This window comes from Schistocerca gregaria, chromosome 10 (genome assembly GCF_023897955.1).
Source record: "Schistocerca gregaria isolate iqSchGreg1 chromosome 10, iqSchGreg1.2, whole genome shotgun sequence".
Classification (NCBI taxonomy): Eukaryota; Metazoa; Arthropoda; class Insecta; order Orthoptera; family Acrididae; genus Schistocerca; species Schistocerca gregaria.
The window spans coordinates 88,142,647-88,166,936 of NC_064929.1; the positions used below are offsets into that span (position 1 = coordinate 88,142,647).

The 24,290-nt window shown below is 43.4% G+C and overlaps 1 protein-coding gene across 3 annotated transcripts in view; it reads left to right on the plus strand.

Annotated features, from left to right (window-relative positions):
- LOC126293406 (aminopeptidase Ey-like) overlaps positions 1–24,290 on the plus strand; it is a 424,028-nt gene that overhangs the window by 187,285 nt on the left and 212,453 nt on the right. For all 3 annotated transcript variants that reach the window (XM_049986620.1, XM_049986618.1, XM_049986619.1), the window contains exon 2: positions 2,072–2,393. In XM_049986620.1, the coding sequence (XP_049842577.1) occupies positions 2,073–2,393 (321 nt within the window). In that variant the 5' untranslated portion in view covers position 2,072. The remainder of the gene's footprint in view (positions 1–2,071; positions 2,394–24,290) is intronic.

Consider the following 24,290-nt stretch of genomic DNA (forward strand, 5'->3'; position numbering starts at 1 on the left):
ACGATGCATGTGACACAGTCTGAATGGAGCCATGCGTGAGAGAAAGAAGGGTGAAGGATGTGTCAGGATGCATGGTAACCACATGCGGCACTGCATATAGTGTCTGCTCCTATGTAACTGAGAGATGGCGGTGGAAGGACAGACTTGCCCATATTTCAATGGGCATCAGTTTGTAATCCCTGACTGTGGTGTGCGTCCTGTAAGACCTTCAGGACACACACCATCAGATTATTTGACTTGTCGCTCTAGGGAAGCAGGCGAGTGTCAGCAATATGTCTCGTGGTCCTATCATGGCGTGTTTATCTTCTACCGTTACGTCAGACGATAGAAATGCCACTTGCACTCTTAGAGTAGCAGATTGACGGTGACCAACTTTAAACAGAACTTGATTAATTTTCACACACATTTATTAAAATAATAAAAAGAATAGACATTACGTAACTTGATCCTGGATGCTGTTCACAATTGACAATCTGAAGTTCCTTTGGTCTTGGTACGTTAATCTTATTCTCACATATTTCTGATACTTGACAAAGTGTCTATACATTTATTTTCATGGCTATATACAGGAATATTATTTTATTTATTTATTTGTTTGTTGTTCCGTGGGACCAAATTAAGAAGTCTCCATGGTAATGGAACGAGTCAATACCTGAAATTGTAACACGATATTAGAAACAGATAAAATGAAATATAAAAAAAACATATTCAGGTGATAAGTCGTAAGTTTAAATAAAGAAAATCAACAGTGTAACACTGGAATTTGCTTAATTTTTCAGTTCTTCCAGGAGCTCCTCGACAGAATAGAAGGAGTGAGCCATGAGGAAACTCTTCAGTTTGGACTTGAAATAGTTTGGGCTACTGCTAAGATTTTTGAGTTCTCTTGATAGCATATTGAAAATGGATGCAGCAGAATACTGCACTCCTTTCTGCACAACAGTGAAGGAAGTGCATTCCACATGCAGATTTAATTTCTGCCTGGTATTAACTGAGTGAAAGCTGCTAACTCTTGGGAATAGGCCAATATTGCTAACAACAAATGACATTAAAGAAAATATATACTGTGCGGGGAAATGTCAGAATTCCCAGACTATCGAATAGAGGCCGACAAGAGGTTCTCGAACTTACACCACATATAGCTCGAACAGCCCATTTTTCAGCCAAAAATACCCTTTTTGAATCAGAAGACTTACCCTAAAAAATAATACCATACGACATAAGTGTATGAAAATATGCGAAGTATGCTACTTTTCGTGTTGAACTGTCACTTATGTCAGATACTGTTCTAATGGTAAATAAAGCAGCATTTAGTTTCTGAACAAGATCCTGGACATGGGCTTTCCACCTCAGCTTACTATCTATCCGAACGCCTAGGAACTTGAACTGTTCCGTCTCGCTTATAATATGCCCATTCTGTCTGATCAAAATATCAGTTCTTGTTGAATTGTGAGTTAGAAATTGTAAAAACTGAGTCTTACTGTGATTTATCATCAAATTATTTTCCACAAGCCACAAACTTATTTAATGAACTACATTATTTGATACTGTTTCAGTATTACACACAAGATCCTTCACTACCACGCTGGTGTCATCAGCAAACAGAAATATTTTTGAATCACCTGTAATACTAGAAGGCATATCATTTATATAAATAAGAAACAGCAGTGGCCCCAGCACCGACCCTTGGGGAAACATTTCAATTCTATTATAATATTACTTGACATTTGACATGAAGATTAATATTCACATTGAAACTTATTTACAGTTTTCTTAACATAATGGCATGAAACAAAAAGAAATTAAATCAGAACGTCAATTATACAAGTTTATTGTAAAATCAGATGAAAAGAATTACTTATATGTGGAATAGTACCGAGTCGTTGCTGTTACAAGTTTCCACACATATCATAACAGGCACTTTTCTTGTAACTTTGACGAATGCTACCTCCTGCATGAATATGTGACACTTTTTTTCTATGCTGTGTGGCATTATGCAATATGTGACAGTGGCGTGGCCTGTGGGCTAAGAGAAAAAGTGAGTGGATTTGGAGATTTTTTTCTGTTCTTTCAGGATGGGCCTGTCGATGCTGCAACCGCCCCCTTGGCGAGCTGCGGTGGGTGGCACGCTGTGGTTGCTGGTGCTGCTGCTCCAGTCCCAGTCGGCGTCTGGGACGGGGCCTGACGACACAGACAGCATGGCTGCGACCCAGGTGTCTGGGCCGGAGCGTGGAAAGCTGCACGGCACCACCGTCACCCAGGCGTCTGGCACCAATGCTTCGTCATCATTCCGCCTCTCAAATGAGGTGCTGCCCTCGCACTACGACATCTTCTTAGAGACCTACCTGGGCGATGACAGCGAGGGCTTCATGTTCAAAGGGCACGTTGTTATCACGGTAAGCACTGCACCAGCTGTGGTGGAACGAGGGATGGGTTCTGTGGTGGAAGGGGCAGGTGCGGAACCAGACAAAGTTCACTGTTACTTTCTTCCTCTTCCACTGCCGCTCCCCAGTGTAATTTACTATCACCATTACTTTCAATGTTCCACATATACCTACGATTTCAACACGAGACATGTTTTTAAGTAAGTGTCATTTCGAAATAAAAATAAAAGAAGTTTAATTTTCTTCGAAATTTTTTATATGGGAACCAGTAGTTTAATCTACTATTGTACATAATTCTCACGAATATTAAGGGGGTAGGACATCAAACAGGCTGATTTGGAGCAGGAGAGGCACCACACGACATTTTAATTTCCACTGTCTATACTTATACAAATAAATTCATAAAACTTTGTCAACATGACCAGGAGGGACTCAGAATTCACACTCTTAGCAATGTAAGTTCAAAAATATAACAAAATAATTTTTTTTACGTGTGAAATTTCATCGCTTTTTTAACTTACTATTGGCTGTATTTATTACTATAGGTGCACTTTTCTTCATACGTAAGAGAGGTTCTTCGATGAATTTTGCACAGCATACAAACCATACTTACTGGTGTATCAAACTCTAGAATTTATTTAATTAATGAAAAAATGAATGAGCTGTTACATTTTTTACCACAGTTTTTAATAGATTTGGAAAATTCTAGAGTTTCTTGGACCTGTAAATATGGTTTGTATGCTGTGCAAAATTCATCGAAGTATCTCTCTCACTTCTAAAGGAAAGTGTACCTATAGCAACAAATGCAGCCAATAGTAAGTGAAAAAATGGGGAAATTTTGCATGTAAAAGAATTTATTTTGTTATATTTTTGAACTTACATTGCTAAGAGTGTGAACTCTGAATCCCTCCTGGTCATGTTGACAAAGTTTTATGAATTTATTTGTAAAAGTACAGACAGTGGAAATTAAAATGTCGTGTGGTGCCTCTCCTGCTCCAAATCAGCTCGTTTGACGTCCTACCCCCTTAAGGCACTTATCATGTTGTTCAACCAACTTTTCAGTGCCATCCTCTTATAAATCGGCAATCTCATTAGACAATCTCTTGGTCGTTTTGCCTTCTTCATTGTCTTCATGGCATTGATCACCCTGACGGCTGCTTCAAATGCCGGAACACGTGCCAGTCACCGGGCGCTAGACCAGGGCTGTACAGAGGGGTTCCCAGTCAGATGATCCAATCAGCTCTCGATTTCCCTTGGCTGCATGTTGATGGGCATTGTCGCGAAGCAAAAAACAATTGTCGTACTCAGTGTGCCACACCTTTTGTTTTGCAGTGCACGGCTCAGTTTTTTAAAGTTCTCGTAATATCTCGTAGAATTTGTGGTGTCACCAGGAGGCGAGAAATCCACAAGTAAACCCCCTTCTTGACTCCCGAAAACTGGTAGACGTGGTTTTCCAGGTTGAACTTCACTTTTGTGGCTGATATTGAATGGCTCCATTTCACATATTGTTGTTTTGACTGAGGCACAACGTAAGCCACCCATGTTTTGGTGACAATTCGGCGTAAAAGCTCGTCACATTCCTCACTGTACCACCCTGTGAAAGTCAAAGAACCGGCTGGATACAGGCATGCTTCTCTGCACCTCGGTCAGCACTTTCGGTACCCAGCATGAGCGTAACTTTCGACAACTGATACATTCTGCAATAATTGCTAAAGACCACTTCTTGACATGTGTGGAAATTCATCTCACAAAGTTGAAATCGTGAAGTGTCCGTTCTCTCTCAGTTTTTCATCAACGTCCTGAACCAAATCGTCAGTAATGACTGAATGTCGCCCATTTTGTTCCTCGACACGCAAATTCGTATGGCCATCTTTGAAACCTTTCGCCCGTTTCTGTATCATCCCATCGCTCATAATGTTTTCTCCATACACTTCACTGATGAATGTCAGCCACTTTCACTAACAAAACGAATCACAGCTCATATCTCACAGTCGGCGGGATTATCAGTCCGAGGACGCATTTCAGATCCTTACAGGCAAACGTAAACACGCCGAACGACACTGCAATGGCGTCATCGGCTTGCCAACAGAGTGCAGCACACAGCGATCACGCGCCGAAGGCCGACCGAGGCGCTGCAGTGGCGGAACTTCGAAACAGTACTTACTTTAAAGACACGCCTCGTAGTAATACAGCATGAGCCTAAATGACTCATCAGAACTCAAAGCACTGTTTGTTTACATACCAATACAAGAAACACAAAGAGATACATACCTGTTAACAGGGCAAAGCACATCAGTAAAATTACATGACTCTAGTAAATGCAAACTGCACTTAAAGCCTGTACGTTTTACATATGGTTGTATCACAGACGCAGAGGACCCACTGAGCCAGGGAATAAACGTTCAGTTGCCAAATACCATCGAGGTGAGAAGACATTATTCCAAAAACAGAGATCCTGGAAGACCAATGCTGAATACAAACAATCTGCCTAATAATACAGTTAAAAATACTTCATCCACACACAATTCCCAGTGTAGACAAACATCAGAGGAAGGTAAATGTCGGAATGTTTCTCAGAACACACACAGAAACCCCAAACAACACAAAAGAATACAACAGAGCGTAGCGACAGAATGATACATAGGACAGAGAACGTGCCAACCAACAATTGTGAGGTCTGCAGACTCTTATGAGAAGCATGTGCACAATGTACTTCATCAGGGCGCATGGGAGGGTTTATTACGACCCTAAAGCGACAGCACCTAAGTGCTGTGCCTTCACTAGCCACCCATCCCTCTATCTCAGCCCTATGGGAAGATCTTACAGGCAGATATAATCTGTCTCCAAGTACCACATATATGTGGTGGGTGACTTTCAGGCTTTCCCAAACGTCTTGTTACAATTACTGGGACGCAAGAGGCCAAGGCTGCGATTGTAATAGCGAACATAAATTACACAGTCGCAAAAATAACACAATTTTGTTCTGAAGGCGCAGCCACAGCTCAAATTATGCATGGACGAGAGTCTTGGATTATCGGTGTGTGCACAGTATTCGTATGGCATAGAGCCCTATCCTGACCACATACCCGGTGTGGCACAAGAAATGTACGCAGTGGCGATAGTAATACACGTAGCAAGCACCTTCGACAATCTCTGGTGGCCTGCCTTGTTCCCGAGGCTGCGAGAGGTGCACACACCGACAGTCCTATACAGTAGCTTGATCGCCTACTGAAAAGATGGGATGTTGCAACGTTATGCAGGATCACGAAAGGTTATCAAGAAAATAACAAAGGGATCCCCACAAGTCTCAATCAATGGACAAATTTTCCATACAGTCGCTCCTAAACAACCTGCACGAAGATGATAGGGTGAAGGGTGTGGTACTATGCTGACGGCTTGCTAGTAGTATTAACTGCAAACCAGAGAGTGCAACTCCAAAGCAACGCTACAGAACTGCTTATAAAAATGAGTCACTTGTGCAGCCATAATAAGCTCACAATTGCAGCAAATAAGAATTTCTGATGAAAGGAGCCTTGCAGAAAAACTCACCATTAGGCTAGCATGTTGTTGTTGTGGTCTTCAGTGCTGAGACTGGTTTGATGCAGCTCTCCATGCTACTCTATCGTGTGCAAGCTGCTTCATCTCCCATCCTTCTGATTCTGCATACTGTATTCATCTCTTGCTTTCCCTCTACGATTTTTACCCTCCACGCTGCCGTCCAATACTACATTGGCGATCCCTTGATGCCTCAGAACATGTCTTACCAACCGGTCCCTTCTTCTAGTCAAGTTGTACCACAAACTTCTCTTCTCCCCAATTCTGTTCAGTACCTCCTCATTAGTTATGTGATCTACCCATCTAATCTTCAGCATCCTTCTGTAGCACCACATTTCGAAAGCTTCTATTCTCTTCTTGTCCAAACTATCTATCGTCCATGTTTCACTTCCATACATGGCTACACTCCATACAAATACTTTCAGAAACGACTTACTGTCACTTAAATCTATACTCGATGTTAACAAATTTCTCTTCTTCAGAAACGCTTTCCTTGCCATTGTCAGTCTACATTTTATATCCTCTCTACTTCGAGCGTCATCAACGCTAGCATACAGAGAAAATAACAGCAAAATACCTACGGATGCACCTCAATGAATGACTCACATTGAACGTGCGCCTAAGACTTACAACTTAAAAAAGTGACAAAATTAATGCACAAACTCACCACAATAAACTCAACTCACTGCAGGCTACCATTATCATTGGGGACACAGCGAATGTATCGTGCATACCTCTTTGAATCTATAAAGTACAGGAAATGCCTGGGCACCTTGTCTGTCACTCACGACCCGAAAAACCATTGTGAGGCGTGGACAAAGAGGTGGATGTCAGGGACACTACGTCTTTGGGAGCCCTATGTGTTGTACTTGCAACACACTCTGTTCTTGTAACCACTATATGCAGAATAGCAGCTTACTGGCTCAAAAGGGGGAGACTGGATGAGGTATGTGAGATAACAAGGAAGGAAATTACAGAAAATTAAATCTTTGTAAGGTTGAGACATGCCAAAAAGAATGGGAAACATCTGATGAGGCCCGTCAGGTATTCTTCTTCTTCCCAAACATCCAGGCTTAGACATGTTGACCCAAGTCGTGGTATGGTACACTTCCTGATGAGCCGTGGCCATTGTCTAAACACCTGCACCGCTTTGGCCTTAGCCAGAGTGATGTGTCTGAATGTCGGCAACATGTATCCCCCAAAAATAAAACATTAAAATGTGACACACACACACACACACACACACACACACACACACACACACACACACATACAAGGCTTACATTAGAAATCAAGGACAGAGGGCAAATTTCAAGAGGTCCAGACAACTGGAGAGTGCTTAACTGCATCACTGATGGAATATCAAGAGCGTTACACAAGACTTGCAAGCAGCAAGGACCATACACAAGATCACTACCCGAAACACACTCTACATCAAAACATGATGTGTGGGACAACAGAGGTTCGAACACTGGTATGGAAAGAGATGAACTTATAGACACACATGATGGGATGAACACTCCAGTACCACACTAGATACATGCATGGCATAGTAGCAGATCACACGACTGCAACAATACTACAAGTAATACAAACATGGAACTCAGAAATGAGGTATTAATAGAAATAAAACAACGAATTTCCCTGTTTGTACAAGTGAAACAAGTAATTATTTAGTTCTTCGGATCATTATTTTCGAACATGTAAATGTGTAATTTGTAAAACGTTTAAGTTGCAAACTGTAAGACACAAGCACACAACAAAGGTAAGAAGCGCCTTTCGGGAGACGAGGCTCGAAGTGCTTATGGCATGGCTAAGTGGAGGAAGCAATTGTAGTAACAAATAGTACTGTCATACCTTATACACAGATCATGTAGAATTAACATCACAACATAGATAGTAGCTACAGCAGAATAAAATATGTTAATTCTGAAAGACAGGTCTTTACTGAAGCCCTCCCATTTGAAGTAGCCAGGAAACGGGACCCATTTTGTTATCTAAATCTTTCCTTTATTGTATTCAAAAATGGTTCAAATGGCTCTGAGCACTATGGGACTCAACTGCTGTGGTTATCAGTCCCCTAGAACTTAGAACTACTTAAACCTAACTAACCTAAGGACATCACACACATCCATGCCTGATGCAGGATTCGAACCTGCGACAGTAGCAGTCGCACGGTTCCGGACTGCGCGCCTAGAACCGCGAGATTTATTGTATTTCTTTCTTATTAAGAACATAGTAATTTTCCAGTTGTACTTCACGTATCTTGTCTTTTCTGTTTTGTTTTCCTTATTAATTAACAATTTAATTATACAAAAAGTAATAAAAGCACTAAAATTCTGAAAATTGTCTAGTTTGTGTTAACAAACGACCCATTATAGTTACCATGGTGGTGGGCCATTGTGTAATTTTAATAAATAAATAAATAATAAATAGTGTTTATGTAAGAATAGACGATGTAGACTCCAGGTGGTACATGAAGGCAGATACACTCAGAAATTTCTGGCACTTTCTGCAAATGTTAAGTGCATGTGTCCTCGGTCACTTGTCACACAACCAAATGGTTATCCAGCTCCATTTCTATATCCACTAACATGTTTCTGTCAGTGTCTACCACAGAACACCGCAGTTCTTGCATCGTTGTTGCCATTGGGCATACATAAACTTTGCCCTTATCCTTAACACAACAGCATCGGAAGAAATCACATGGCGTGGAGGTTTGGCGGTTTCGGGGGAGGGGGGGAGACATGGCAACAGAGGATACCGTTATCAGCGCCTGTACAAAGTCCCAATTTCTAGTCCAGTCCAATCTTTACACAATCCAATCGAGCCACTATCAAGAATGATGATAGTGAAATGATTAGGACAACACGAACACCCAGTCCCCGGGCAGGGAAAATCCCCAACCTGGCTGGGAATCGAATGTGGGACCCGTGATCCACTAGACCACGAGATGCGGACAGCAACAGAGGAGTATAACTTAGAGCAGTGGCAGTTCTCTGTCGAGAGAAGCGGCCAGCTGTGCTCCAGTGAGGTGGTGCCCTGTCTTCTTGGAAAATGACACTCGAGGACAACAACCACAACTGCAACAAATCCAGGTACATGGAACCTGGCACCATATGCTCGATGGAGGAAAATGAGCCATACATACACCATTGTCTCAGGTAACCGCTTTCCAACTCCAGTCAGACAAGCGGCAGTTCACTACCCTGAACTCTGACGGTTCGCGTTTCTCGACAGAGGTAAAACCACCTCGTCACATGACATCGATGTCTCTCCAAAGTGGTCTCCATCTTCCATAGCTTGCTGCATTCAGGTATGAAACTCCACTCGGCGGTTGTAATCATCTGAAGTCGGTTGCTTAACAGTTGCAAACTGTTGTGTTTGGAATTCAAACGCAGCCGAAAAATATTCCACGCTGTTTTCCGCGGAATGCCCAATTCGCAACTTCGACGCACAGTTGACATTTGTGGACTTCGCCCAAAGCTCTGTCTCAACTCAAGCACTCCGCGATTTCCATTTGAGATACGCGGTCGCCTCGTGCTATATCTCTTAGACGGGCAACCACTGTGACGGAACTGGCGAAACCGATGCAAAATACTCTGGTAACAAGGTGCTGATTTTCCATATTCACGTTCGAAAGCACACTGGACAACCACAGCCGATAAACTCTTCACATAGTCTCACAAACAAAAATTCTTCTCCTTCCTTGCCGCCATCTAGTAGACGATCTACATCTACATCTACAAACATACTCCGCAATCCACCATACGGTGCGTGACGGAGGGTACCTCGTACCACAACTAGCATCTTCTCTCCCTGTTCCACTCCCAAACGGAACGAGGGAAAAATGACTGCCTATATGCCTCTGCACGAACCCTAATCTCTCTTATCTTGTCTTTGAGGTCTTTCCGCGAAATATAAGTTGGCGGCAGTAAAATTGTACTGCAGTCAGCCTCAAATGCTGGTTCTCTACATTTCCTTAGTAGCGATTCATTGAAAAGAACGCCTCCTTTCCTCTAGAGAATCCCACTAGAGATCCTGAACCATTTCCGTAACACTCGCGTGATGGTCAAACCTACCAGTAACAAATCTGGCAGCCCGCCTGTGAACTGCTTTTGGCCTACAAATGCACCTGCTTGTTGTTTCTTTCTATTGGATAATTTTGTCTGTGGGCTGCTGTGCTGATATGGCTTCCGATTGGGGAAAGAGGCCACACTACTCGTTGGGAAAACTGCCCAAGGCCTTTACCCCAGAAAGCGTTGGTTACTTCCGTATTGCACGCGTGATGCTGCCTGCACATCGGACTGACTACAAAACCCTTTTACGTAGAAAACTAGCATCCGTCGTTCTACCTCTTTGTGACGATTTTGGATTAATCGGTCCGTACACGACAGTGCACTGTACCATACGTTCCAAAAAGCCGCTCGAGAGAATCCGATTCTTCAGGGGCTCAAACCCGGGGCTCCATTGATCACATAAATAAGGTGGCAAGTGTTTTGGATAGCCTTTGGCTTAGGAACTATTTTGTAACTATCAGCGGACGGGCACAATGTAGCATCTCAGGCAACTTGTGCAAATCTGTTGGTTGTTTTGTATTATGGTCTAGTGCAGAGCAAGGGGGCTTGAAGAAGCGCCATTTGCTCATGGACGGTTCCTGAGAAAACATAGGAAAAACATGACTTTTGGCTACGTTAAGTGTCAGTTATGCGGTTGGTCGTTTCTATAATTTCTGTTCGAGTCAGATCGTCTAAATTTGTACCATATGTTCATAACGTGATAGTCTTGGAGAACTGCAATACTTTTCTCGATATCATTATCTGTTACGGGGATCCAGAGTTTCAAAGTTACCATAGTTATGCACGCGAAATGTACACTAAAACATCCGATCTGGGGCGTAAATATAGTTTTAACTGACGTAGTGAACAAATGGCAATGTCTCTAGGCTCATATGAGATCACAAAATTATGTTGTGGCCAGCATTTTTATATTTTTTTCATGCAATTTTCAGCAGTCTATGTTTATTTCAAAAAACTGATGCCACTGAACTGCATTAACTAGATTTTATTAAAAGTTCCGGTTGCGGCCGTAAGCTATCCACTGGTATGAAAACCATGACAAATGAAAAGCCGGCCGCTGTGACCGAGCGGTTCTAGGCGCTTCAGTCCGGAACCGCGCGACTGGTACGGTCGCAAGTTCGAATCCTGCCTCGGGCATGTATGTGTGTGATGTCCTCAGGTTAGTTAGGTTTAAGTAGTTCTAAGTCTAGGGGACTGATGACCTCAGTTTTTAAGTCCCATTTGAACAAATGATATGTTTTAAGCGATTTTCGTACCAGATGGTAGTTTGCGGAACAGGAAGTTATCATAAATTCCAGTTAATGCAGTTCAGTGTCGTGAGTTTTTTGAAACAGCATTTTTTCACCAATGAAATGCGCTGTGTCTGTACAACAGGCACTTCACGCCTATACAAATCCCACCAAAGTGGTACTGCCGAGACAAAAATGGGGTAAAAAGAGACTTAAAGAGCCCTGAAAAGAGGCAAAATTAATTAAAACTGAAATACTGCAAATTTAGTGAAATATTTTAATCATTAGTTGGCCGTGTTTGATGAACTGTGATTGATGAGCGAAGTAGCCAGAAAAAGTGCAAAACAAACTGTTTTTGTTAACCTTATATTGTGCATATTTATTTGTTATTTGTGTGCCAAAATATATAAATTTGAAGTATATAAATAAACTGTAAAAAGTTTACCAACCTATAGGATTCGTTTTTTACATGCAGCACACCCTGCAGTAGTAGGGAAAAGATGGGACCAGAGGAGAAGTGTCCCCCTCAGAGCAGCAAAAAAATCAAGTGTACGCCTCTTTAAAAAAAAAAAACTCTTACAGAAAAGTAGTGGACAATCAGTATCCATCTTCCCATTTTCGTTTCGCTAGTTTTGAGACGCGAACATATTCGCGCTCTTTTTTGTTCTCAACGAGAGTAGCAGAGAGACAGTAACTGTAGAAGAGAGAGGAGACAGTGTCAGTGTGTGTGTGTGTGTGTGTGTGTGTGAGAGAGAGAGAGAGAGAGAGAGAGAGAGAGAGAGAGAGAGAGAGAGAGAGGAGACAGTGTAGGTGGAAGAGACAAAGTGACAGTGAAAGAGGGAGAGAGAAATGGAGTAAGACAATAGCAGGGGCCCCAAAGAGGCAAGAGATATTCGTGGTCAGTGTGAGAGAGTGGCAGTAAAATTTTATAAAAAAGTAATTGATGATGTAAACTGAAAACTGAACTGGTTTCCTATTCTTTAACTTTGAGTGTGTTTTAATCCTGAACAAGTGTATAACTGCGTACTCCATCTTCAAATAAGAGTGGCGTAATCCATCAAAAACTGAGTAACTGTTTATTAACAAACTTTTACCAAAATAATCAGAATACAGAAATGTGTGTAGCACATAATCAGTCTGTGTTGTGCAGTTCTATAATGTGTGACGTCACCGTATGCGGCTTGCAGTTTCAACACACAGAACTAACAGAATAAATACTCGACATAAAATTATAAATCGAATTTTGAAACAATAAATAACCGAAATGTTTCTCTGAGAATATCCGAACTGACTGACTACAATTCCAAAAATTGAATAATGCACACGTAGATTTACCACTCAACTCTAAGAATAAAACTCTCTCTGTAGGAGCTGAAATCTTAACAGATTTTCACCTAAACTGAACCTGATGATAATTTCGGAAAGCAAAAGCTAATCATGAGTGCTCTTACAGTGATGATAAACTGGCTCTGATAAGTTTTCGTGGCTTACCTGTGGCTACTGTTCGAGAGTGTTGCAAATAAAATGCAGCACAATAACAATCGAGCTAAACAAAAGTAAGTATGCCCCCCACCCCCCGCCGGAGGTTCGAGTCCTCCCTCTGGCACGGGTGTGAGTCTTGTCCTCAGCGTAAGTTAGTTTAAGTTAGATTAAGTAGTGTGCAAGCGTAGCGACCGATGACCTCAGTAGTTTGGCCCCATACGAACTTACCACAAATTTCCAAATTAAGTTTCCCGTAGCACTATGCAAGCCCACACAGCTATGCCAAGCGGATGAAGCTCCAGTGTTAGCTAGTGTGTTCCGCAAAGCGCAATGCGGCGACACACACAATTAGAAAATAAAAATCCGTGCAATATATTGCATTTGCTAGGTAATGTAGAAGAGCGATAGCATTCAAAAATTATACTGGAACTCTGATTCTACAACAATTGGAACAGTCTTCTAAAAAATCATTCTTTTTATAAAATTTATGGATCTGCCATGAAATGAGTTATAGATGGCAAAGGTGAATTTAAAACTTCTGAGTGCAAGCCATCTGAATAGGTAACTTTGCTTAATCGCATATCAGTAATCGAACTAACTAACCCCAGCCTATAAAGAAGAATCACGGAAAATTTACCTTTCACAAACTCATCATAAATTACGCGCAACCGAGCAGTGCGACAACATTACCTGATACCTTCACACTTGTCAAATCAGTCTTTAGCAAATCTACTTCCAGTATTCCACATGCTCTGCGTCTCTCTCTCTCTCTCCCTCTCCCTCTCCCTCTCCCTCTCCCTCTCCCTCTCCCTCTCCCTCTCCCTCTCCCTCTCCCTCTCCCTCTCCCTCTCCCTCTCCCTCTCCCTCTCCCTCTCCCTCTCCCTCTCCCTCTCCCTCTCCCTCTCCCTCTCCCTCTCTCTCTCTCTCTCTTTCTCTCCCTCTCCCTCTCCCTCTCCCTCTCCCTCTCTTTCTCTCTCTCTCTCTCTCTCTCTCTCTCTCTCTCCACCGTTAGCAGGTTTCAGACCGACACCAGACTCTCTGACTTCTCTGGGAATGTCAGCAGCAACATCAACGGTGCTGTCAACCAAAGACCACACCATTTGTACTCAGAACTCTGTGGTGTAACGAATCGACTACTGAAGGGCTTCCCTACGAATGTGAAATACGGAGTTCTCATCAAACTCACTGAATTCATAAGTGAGCTAGAAGTAGTGGGAGAAAAAGAGAGAGGACGCACCGGATACCCCCTCCCACGCACAAGGAGGGATCGACGGTACAGAGGTGTTGGCTGAGGTGCAGGGAGTCACAGCCTGCAACCACTCACCCTGGTCTGGCCTTGTTTGCGAGTAATCGACGTCAAACGTTTTCGGAATTTAGCGTGATGATCTGTGGCTCTTCAAACATGGTCACAATTATTACACTGCTTGCATAGTATCATGGTTAATGTACTGAGTTTGTGTACTAAAGGTTTTCGGTTCAAGTGCCCTCAGGTACATTCAAACTTTTTTAATTGTAAATCTTTATCGCCGTGAGTTTAATCATTATTTTTATTCAATTAATTGGTTTAAATATAATTTTTTTCGGTTCATTTGTCACACACGTAGTTTGCTCTCCAACTGGAGACAACACGATGTCGAGTATAGACCACTGACGAAAGCTAACCCACGCTTGCTAGTGGCAAGGATCCCACGGTGTATGCGCCGACGAAGTCAAATACTCCTTCGGCAGTGGTGAGTCCTGACGATGTGCCGCCGAAACTACTAGTGGTTGAATAAAGATACAGGTATGGTGGTACTGGGCAACGGCCTTGCCGCAGTGGATACACCAGTTCCTGTGAGATCACCGAAGTTAAGCGCTGTCGGGTGTGGCCGGCACTTGGATGGGGGACCATCCAGGCCGCCATGCGCTGTTGCCATTTTTCGGGGTGCACTCAGCCTCGTGATGCCAATTGAGGAGCTACTCGACAGAATAGTAGTGGCTCCGATCAAAGAAAACCATTGTAACGACCGGGAGAGAGGTGTGCTGACCACACGCCCCTCCTATCCGCATCCTCAACTTAGGATGACACGGCGGTCGGATGGTCCCGATGAGCCACTTGTGGCCTGAAGACGGAGTGCTTTCTGGTGGTACTAAGAGGTTAGCTTGACTAAGTGAACTGCAAGGCACGCAGGCTGTCTGGTCTCCAGTCCTTCTCAAACGGCTGCAACGAAACTGTTGGGTAAAGAAAAAAAAAAAAAAAAAAAAAAAAAAAAAAAAAAAAAAAAAAAAAATTTGTCTCGTACGCCTCATGGCAAAGACTGCAACGAAAATGTTTGCTAAAAAAATTGAGTCTCGTACACCTCATGGCTTGATTAGTCAGCTTCACGATGAAGTGCCTATTCATTCGTTAATGGCCATGGTTATTGTGATATTTTGAGATTAAGTAAACTACTGCAAGAGTTTCAGGAAATTTGAGTTGAAAAGTGGAGGTCGTTATGAATTTGCGTTTGCTGCATGTTATGTCAAATGTTACTGTGTATAAAATTTAACTGACACAATGGATTATACTTTAAACTTGGTAGGATATCGCTATCCATCACCAGTCTCGAGAAAATGTATTGTGTGTAAAGCACTTCGTACCGAACTCGCGTGGCAGCAAAAAAACCAGAACGAAATATTAATAACATGACTCGTATCACCTAAACGGTCTGAGATATCGAAACAAAGCTTTAGCAAATGATGGTACACAAAGAGGAGAGATTTCCCCATATGTTTAATATGCAAAACTTCCATATCCAGTGTGGTATTTAAGCACTTACAGATCTTTTCAATGAAAGAACGTAATTTTAAGGGCCACCGATAGCTGCTGAAACGAGAATTGCTTTGGGATTGGAACAATATATGTCAAGAAATTAAAGTTTATTTTTACGTCGATAATGGGCAGTTCATAAACTATTAATTTGTTGTTCCCTGAGTTATTACTTTAGTAGTACACTGTTTCTGTATTCTGTCGTAGATTCAACTGCATTACAAAGTCAGTCAGATGAGTATTTATAAATTCTGTTGTGTTTTGGCACACTAAGCTGCTTTTAACGTGGCAACAAAGAAAATTACGCATTAGTCAAAACTCGTCAGTGGTATCGTTTCTCCGATGAAACGCAATAAGTAGTCTATGGCTGTTAACGAAAAGATAGGCAATTCTTCCTGAAGCGTATACTTGGAGCATATACTGTATTCAAACTTTATGAATCACCTCGAAGGGAACGATCTATTGATACGTAATCAGCATGGTTTTAGAAAACATTGTTCTTGTGCAACGCAACTAGCTAGCTCTTTATTCGCACGAAGAAACGGCCGCTATCGACAGGGGATCTCAAGTTGATTCCGTATTTCGAGATTTCCGGAGAGCTTTTGACACCGTTCCTCACAAGCGAGCTATGGGCTATCGTCTCACTTGTGCGACTTGATTCGTGATTTCCTGTCAGGAAGGTCGCAGTTCGTAGTAATAGACGGCAAATCATCGAGTAAAACTGAAGTGATATCAGGTGTTCCCCAGGGAAGCGTCCTGGGACCTCTGCTGTTCCTGATCTATATAAATGACCTGGGTGATAATCTGAGCAGTTCTCTTAGGCTCGCAGGTGGCAGTTGACGCTAAATAACGAAAAGTCTGAGGTGATCCACACGAACTCCAAAAGAAACCCGTTGTAATTCGATTACTCGATAAGTAGTACAATTCTCGAGGCTGTCAATTCGACTAAGTACCTGGGTGTTAAAATTACGAACAACTTTAGTTGGAAAACCACATAGATAATATTGTGGGGAAGGCGAGCCAAAGGTTGCGTTTCATTGGCAGGACACTTAAAAGATGCAAGAAGTCCACTAAAGAGACAGCTTACACTACACTCGTTCATCCTCTGTTAGAATATTGCTGTGCGGTGTGGGATCGTTACCAGGTGGGATTGACGGAGGACATCGAAAGGGTGCAAAAAAGGGCAGCTCGTTTTGTATTATCACGTAACAGGGGAGAGAGTGTGGCACATATGATACGTGAGTTCGGATGGAAGTCATTAAAGCAAAGACATTTTTGGTCGCGGCGAGATCTATTTACGAAATTTCAATCACCAACTTTCTCTTCCGAATGCGAAAATATTTCGTTGAGCCCAACCTACATAGATAGGAATGATCATCAAAATGAAATAACAGAAATCAGAGGTCATTTTTCCCGCGCGCTGTTGGGGAGTGGAATGGTAGAGAGATAGTATGATTGTGGTTCGATGGACCCTCTGCCAAGCACTTAAATGTGAATTGTAGAGTAATCGTGTAGATGTGGATGTAGAAGCTGACGAATTAACCTATGAGATGTTCCAGAATCAATTTTTTCTTACTGAGTAGTCGCTCTACAATAGTTTGAGACAGACTGAAGACAGGGCAGCATTTCGTTTCGACTCGAGGGTTAACTGGTGTTGTCGCCCTGTACGCTGTGACGTCAGAGGGCACCCGATCGGCCAGCGCAAGTAGTGTTCACCAAACCTTATGGAAGTGTCGCACAAGTCAGCATGTGAGGTCACAGCGAACCTTACTTTGCGTGAGATGGGCTTAACCAATGGGGACTGGGGACCAGGGAGTTATGACCTTAGCAGTCAAGTCCCACACGATTTCACACACTTTTTTTGTTTTCAGTGGACCAAACAACAAACAACTCGGCCGTAGCTGACTGGAAGCGTGTAGTGTGGTCCAACCAGCTGTGAATTTGTCCGCTTTTCAGATGACTACACCGATGGCCCTAAGGCTGAAGGTGGATCTGTGTTGTTTTTCATGACGTAATCTGGGTCTACAAGTTCAGGATACTGTGGACATGAACCACCATGTGTGGCGATTTCTTCTGGGTAATATCTTCAATATGGGTAAGCGTTGGACACTCCCATTTTGCAACATGACATCTGTCATCACAGGGCTCCATTCACATGTTCCTGGTTTGATGAGCGCTCATGCATCCTACTGCACTTGGAGTAGCATGGTAAATTATGCAGAAGTAGTGCCTGGGACTGTTTGGGATAGCTGGTGGAAAATAGCAGTCCACATCCCAGCAGTAGATCTAGGGGGTGTAGTCATCAATCAGCAGCTTCGTATGGCTACAGCATGAAGAAACTTGTGAACTCTCTTGTTCCTCAAAGTCACACTGTTATCTAGGATAAAGGTGGTGTATTAGGGTAGAGGCGTGAAGCCTCCTGGAGATGTCTTAATACTCTGTCCCATGTATTTGTTGGTCTGAGGTTTTAGGCTCCAAGGAAGTTTTGTGACAGTGTAGACCCAGTTGTGAGGTGAAGCAAACTGGCGATGCTGTCTTACCCAATGACCCTTTCTAATTGTTCTGCATACCAGGATGATTTCCTAAAGGAGTAAGACAGTGGCCACCACAGCTGCTCAGACGACCCTGGTATGCCTCCCGTCAGACCCAGATTCTCAGCTTGTTAAGGCAGTGATGGCTAATGGCCCTTCCAGCGTGGATGCACACCAACTCTTGTGGGAAATGGCGAGATGCTGCGACTAATGAAGCTAATGGGCAAGAGGTGCGACATCACTGGTGCGTCGTGTAAGTTGAGGATTTCGGCCTGATGGCAGGCGTGCTGGGGTGACCGCTGTCTCTGGATGGCATACTGGTCTGCACATGTGCCTAGCAAGCAGGAGGCAGAGGTTCGAATCCCAGTCCAGCACACATTTTCAACTTACCAAATTAATATGTATCAGTGCCCACTGGCAGATTTCGTTTTTCTCTCAATCCATAATGGCTGCAGGATCAAAACGGTTTCTGTTCTTTTGGACAAGTCTGAAACAACAGACACCATACTTAAATTTTAGTTTATTGTGAATATTCAATTTCCATTCAAGCAGTGATCAAAGCTAATTCTATTAGTAAAAGATTGTGATTCAGTGTTTATTAGCAACATTTGCATTTTATAAGTAATATGTATCGTAAACGTAAAAGAACTAGAAAGATTCGAAGCAGCTACTCTGTGACTACAAAACTTCCATGTCGACACTCAACTACCATATATATACAAATCACATCAAACACTGACGAACCGATTCCACAGACCGAACGTGAGGAGAGGGGCTAGTGTAATTGGTCAATACAAACCATACAAAAATGCACGGAAGTATGTTTCTTAACACAAACCTACGTTTTTTAAATGGTACCACGTTAGTTTTGTTAGCACATCTGAACATATAAACAAATACGTAATCAGTGCCGTTTGCTGCATTGTAAAATGTTAATTACATCCGGAGATATTGTAACCTAAAGTTGACGCTTGAAACCTCCGACGTTCAGTTGCGTGTTGTAACAAACACGGGCCACGGTCGGCGAGCAGCATCTGCAGGGACATGTCTACGATGGCGACCGTGTTTACGAGTGGGGCTGTAGTGCACTGTTGTGGTTTGGTCTAGCTGTCGCAGTGTTCGCATGTAGCGCTTGCTGCTATTGTTATTCTGCATTCGTCTTCGCACGCAGACCAACTGTAGTTCACCGTGTCACCAGACGTCTGTGATAGTGCAGTGTTGTAGGAACTGTGACCATGGTGTATTCGAACTCTGAAAAGGCGGAGATGAGACTCATCTATGACGAGTGTCGACGAAATGCAGCTGAAGCCTGCAGGGTGTATGCAGAACGGTACCCGGACAGAGAGCATCCAACGTGAAGCACATTGCAAAACATCTACCGCCAACTGTATGCAACAGGTATGGTCGTAGCACGCAAACGGGTCCGTAACAGGCCCGTCACAGGAGAAGCGGGTGCAGTTGGTGTGTTAGCTGCTGTTGCCATGAACCGGCACATGGGTACACGGGACATTGCGAGAGCTGTGGACTGAGTCAAAGCAGTGTCGTGCGCATACTGCATCGTCACCGCTTTCACCCGTTTCATGTGTCGCTACATCAGCAATTAAATGGTGACGACTTAAAACATCGATTGCAATTCTGTCGATGGGCATTAACAGAGAATGCGTTGCAGTTCTACCTGTTTACCGATGAAACGGGTTTCACAAACCACGGGGCAGTGAATCTACGGAACATGCATTACTGGTCCGTGGACAATCCTCGCTGGCTCAGACAGGTAGAGCGACAGCGACCGTGGACTGTATATGTATGGTGCGGAATCGTTGGCTACCACCTCATCGGTCCACACTTCATTGCAGGGACCCAAACAGCTGCAACATACATCGCGTTTCTACAGAATGATCTGCCAACGTTGCTCGAAAATGCCTCACTGGAAACGCGTCGATGTATGTGGTATCAGCATGATGGTGCACCTGCACATTCCGCAATTAACACTAGGCTGTCCCTTGACAGGATGTTCAACGGGCGTTTCATAGGACGTGGAGGACGCATAACTTGGCCAGCCCGTTCTCCTGATCTTACACCTCTGGACTTCTTTCTGTGGGGTACGTTAAAGGAGAAGTGTACCGTGACGTGCCTACAGCCCCAGAGGATATGAAACAACGTATTGTGGCAGCCTGCGGCGACATTACACCAGGTGTACTGCGGCGTGTACGACATTCATTACGCCAGAGATTGCAATTGTGTGCAGCAAATGATGGCCACCACATTGAACATCTATTGGCCTGACATGTCGGGACACACTCTATTCCACTCCGTAATTGAAAACGGAAACCACGTGTGTAGGTGTACCTCATCCCTCATGGTAATGTACATGTGCGTCAGTGAAAAAGACCAATAAAAAGGTGTTAGCATGTGGACGTAATGTGCTGTTCCAGTCGCTTCTGTACCTAAGGTCCATCACCGTTCCCTTTGGATCCCTACGTAATTTGGTGCTCTCCGATACACACGATCGAACAGCGGAGGAGTGGTACTCAAGCCTCAACTTTAGGTTACAATATCTCCGGATGTAATTAACATTTTACAAAGCAACATACGGCACTGATTAGGTATTTGTTTATATGTTCAGATGTGCTAACAAAACTAACGTGGTTCCATTTAAAAAAACGTAGGTTTGTGTTAAGAAACATACTTCCGTGCATTTTTGTATGGTTTGTATTGACCAATTACACTAGCCCCTCTCCTCACGTTCGGTCTGTGGAATCGATTCGTCAGTATTTGATGTGGTTTACGAAATATATCCAGCGGTAATGCTAGGTGACTCACCCTGTATATATATATATATATATATATATATATATATATATATATATATATATATATATATATATGCCACGATATCTTGGTAGATGATTGTTGCAGTGTGTGTGTGTTTATGGGTTGCATTTTTTCATATGACTTGTGAAGCCAATGGCAGCACGGCATCTGTTGTGTCTGGCTGCTGTGGCAGGAGCAGTAGTAGCATTGCGAAGCCTTTTCTGCCTTAATCTGTCTAACGAGCCTTCATCGCGCTTCGACATTCCAGATGATATATCGTCACGCCACTCTGGTCTCACGCTAGCCCGTGCCTCCCATCTGTTTGTGTCGATTCCAGAGCTCTCCGTATCTAGTTTACAGGAGTCCTTGAACCTCGATACAGGACTTCCTACAGGTCTTTTGGCGATACAGATCTCTCCGAGCATCACCTCAGGTGGTAATCTGTCAGGATCTATACGGTAGACCTGTCCCAGCCAGTGGAGTCGTCTCTGCTTCAAGATAGCTGAAATACTGTTGCAGTTAGTTTTAGATAGTGACTAAGTTGATGAGTTATAAATGCTATTTAGTTAGCAGCAATTGGAAATTTTCAAAGACAGTTTTCGAGCTGTTTTAAGAATAGCATCGCACCGGTTCAGTAATTTACGCTGATCATATCTAAGTACAATGAAAGCCAGAAATATCCAGTCTCTACCGAATTTAGCGTCAGTGGCCTTTTCGCGCCATTAGAACCACAGTATGTTGAAGCATTCCTCCCCTCCCACACCTGCGAGTTAAATTATCCTAACCCTCGAAACGTTGGTCACTTTAGTGATTTAGTATTTGAACTATTTTCTAATATGATGCGGTAGAGCGTGCCAGAGGATTCTGATGAGGCTGTTGCTGGCCTCATAAGTCCACGTTTCCATAGAATGTAGAGTCTGCGCAGGATTACCTTGCCGATGCACACAGGCTGATCCTCGATGTCAGCTCCTGGTGACTCTACCCCTCAGTTGCCCACTGGGTACGCACCCGTGAGCTCCGTCTAACATTCTCTGCCCACCTCAGCTACAGGGCAGGAACGGAGGTGTGCGCATGCCGGCTGCACGACAACCTTACACAAATGATTTCAAAGAAACTGTTTGGTAAAAAAAAGGCCTCATTCGTCAGTTTAATGATGAACTGCCTATAATTTCGTTAAGGATCCTAGTTATTGTGACATTCCTTGATTTAGTAATGTACTGTGCTTAATTCAAATTCTTTGCAAAGGAAAAAGGGGTAGATATAGTTCGTGTTTGGTGCAGTTACTCCAAATACTGCTGTGTACGAGATGCAGTTAACACACTGAATTTTTCTTTAAACTTGAGACCACATCTATACCTTGTAAGATGGCAAGTACTATGCCCCTTACATGAAGTCATTAAAGATCAGCTAACTCACGTTGACCGAACAGTAGGGCTGAACAAAAATGACTGACAAGGCACAATGCATCATGTAGAGGGTATACTACGGACGTATTGGAATAATTAATGTCGTCTGATGGTTTAAAGTAATTCACACGACGTGAAAACATTGTGGAAGCGCGTCGATTTACTGGAGGCTAGTTTATCCCAGGGAAGTATTCAGAATTGACCATGGCCGGCGGGGGAGTGGCGAAGGGAAGCGACAGTAGGCAGCTTAGGGCGGCTCAAGCTCTGAGAAAGCAGTAACGGGGCGTGACCTCCAGCTGCCTTAAGATGAGTGACAGTGAGTCGGTGGTTGACCCCATGCTGGTATGCCGGGAAGCAGATGGTGAACTTGTACGCCTGTTCATGAATGTCTGTCATCCCGTTTTCAGTAAAACATGCGAGAAAGCCGCACAAAGCTACGGTGGAGCGGTCAGCACAGGCCAACATATGCGTATTCGTGACTATAGCAACTTCACGCTGAACTCACGGTCCGCAGAATCTGAAGTAAATCAGGTGAAGAGCGACAGAATGAAATACGCCGGCCTCCGATGGGAACGTAGGACCAAGGAATTTGAAGTACTCTCCTGGGATTCAGAATTCCGGAAAAACTGGTGTTTCTGCAGACGCTACTAACCTTGATGGGATGCCTGGGAGGAGCTAAATAGCAGAAGTTGAGAGGAAGGGAAATTTTGTGGGAATTTGTTCACTTCCCAGAGCAGGCATTGGTCGGCGCTGGGAAGCGACACATAATTAACGCGACTTGCGCAACAATTGGCGTAAGTGATTTTGCTAGAGGGGAAACCGAGGCGAAGAGCGGACTGGGAGAAGTCTCCATAGTGGTCTACCGTTCCTAGCTTGCGTAGAGTGCGGACGTGGCGTTCTTTACTCAGCTTGCCTGAGAGGGAGTGAGCATCTCTGCAGTTTAGGACTTAGCAAATGGAACGATTGAGCTTGGAGATAGGAAGTTTTGGTTCAGCTACGTAATCAGGATAGCTAGGAGTGAATAGACGAGCGCAGCCTTGCAGCACCACGAGGTCGGCCGACGTCCACACAACGACGCCGCTCCGCCACGCTGTATTCGGTGATATTGCGCCCGCTCCGGCCGCTGATTAATTTGTTGGATCACGTCGGCAAGGTTTCTTTGAGGGGTTCATGGGCTGTGTATTGTAGAATTCTTCTCGCACTTCGCATTACACCTGGGTCAGTCGATAGAAATTACTTTTGAGTTATCGCGCTTTACTCCACGCAAACGCAATTTATTACCACTGCCTGATGGGAGAGTCTTGTAATGTGATGATTGAAGGTAGAAAGTTAAAATAAATTTGTGCTAATCGACTGCATCTGTTTTCAATCAAGGAGTTGAAATCCCAAGTCACTTTCTTAATAAATGTTATGTTCAATATTTGTATCTGGTGTTCAATAGCTGAATATATCATCAATGTGCACACCTTTTTAATTAAAAGTGATCAATTCTGAATCAATTAATGTCAACACTGCCACCGCAGTTCAATCAGGAGTCACAGGGCATTATTACTTTTTTTGCGTTATCCGATATTGCGGCAGTTTTGCACTCTCTGTTGATCTGTTAGTCAATTGGCTGGACGAACACACGCCAGAACCAGATAAGTGACGTGTGGGGTGTTACAATCTATATGGCTTCTCGAGAAAATTGATTCTGTGTAGTGGACTCACTTTCGATTGTCTGTGCAAACAAGAGTGCGAGTGAAATTTTTACAACACCTTTCAGATCTCATAAGTGACTCAAGAGCTGAAATTAATTTTTGGCGAATGATAGCTTGTAAAGTGGGCAGTATTTTTCCAGATAGCTAACATGCGAAAATTTGCTGTCTACTGCGACATATGAGCGAATACATACTTTTTCAACGAAATAATGTAATTCTTCAGTGGTCTATCAGCAGCCGGTGAAATAAGAATTAGTATGGATTTTGTAACGGCATAAACGGAGGTTGGTTGGCGGATTTGGGGGAAAGGACTGAACAGCGAGGTCAT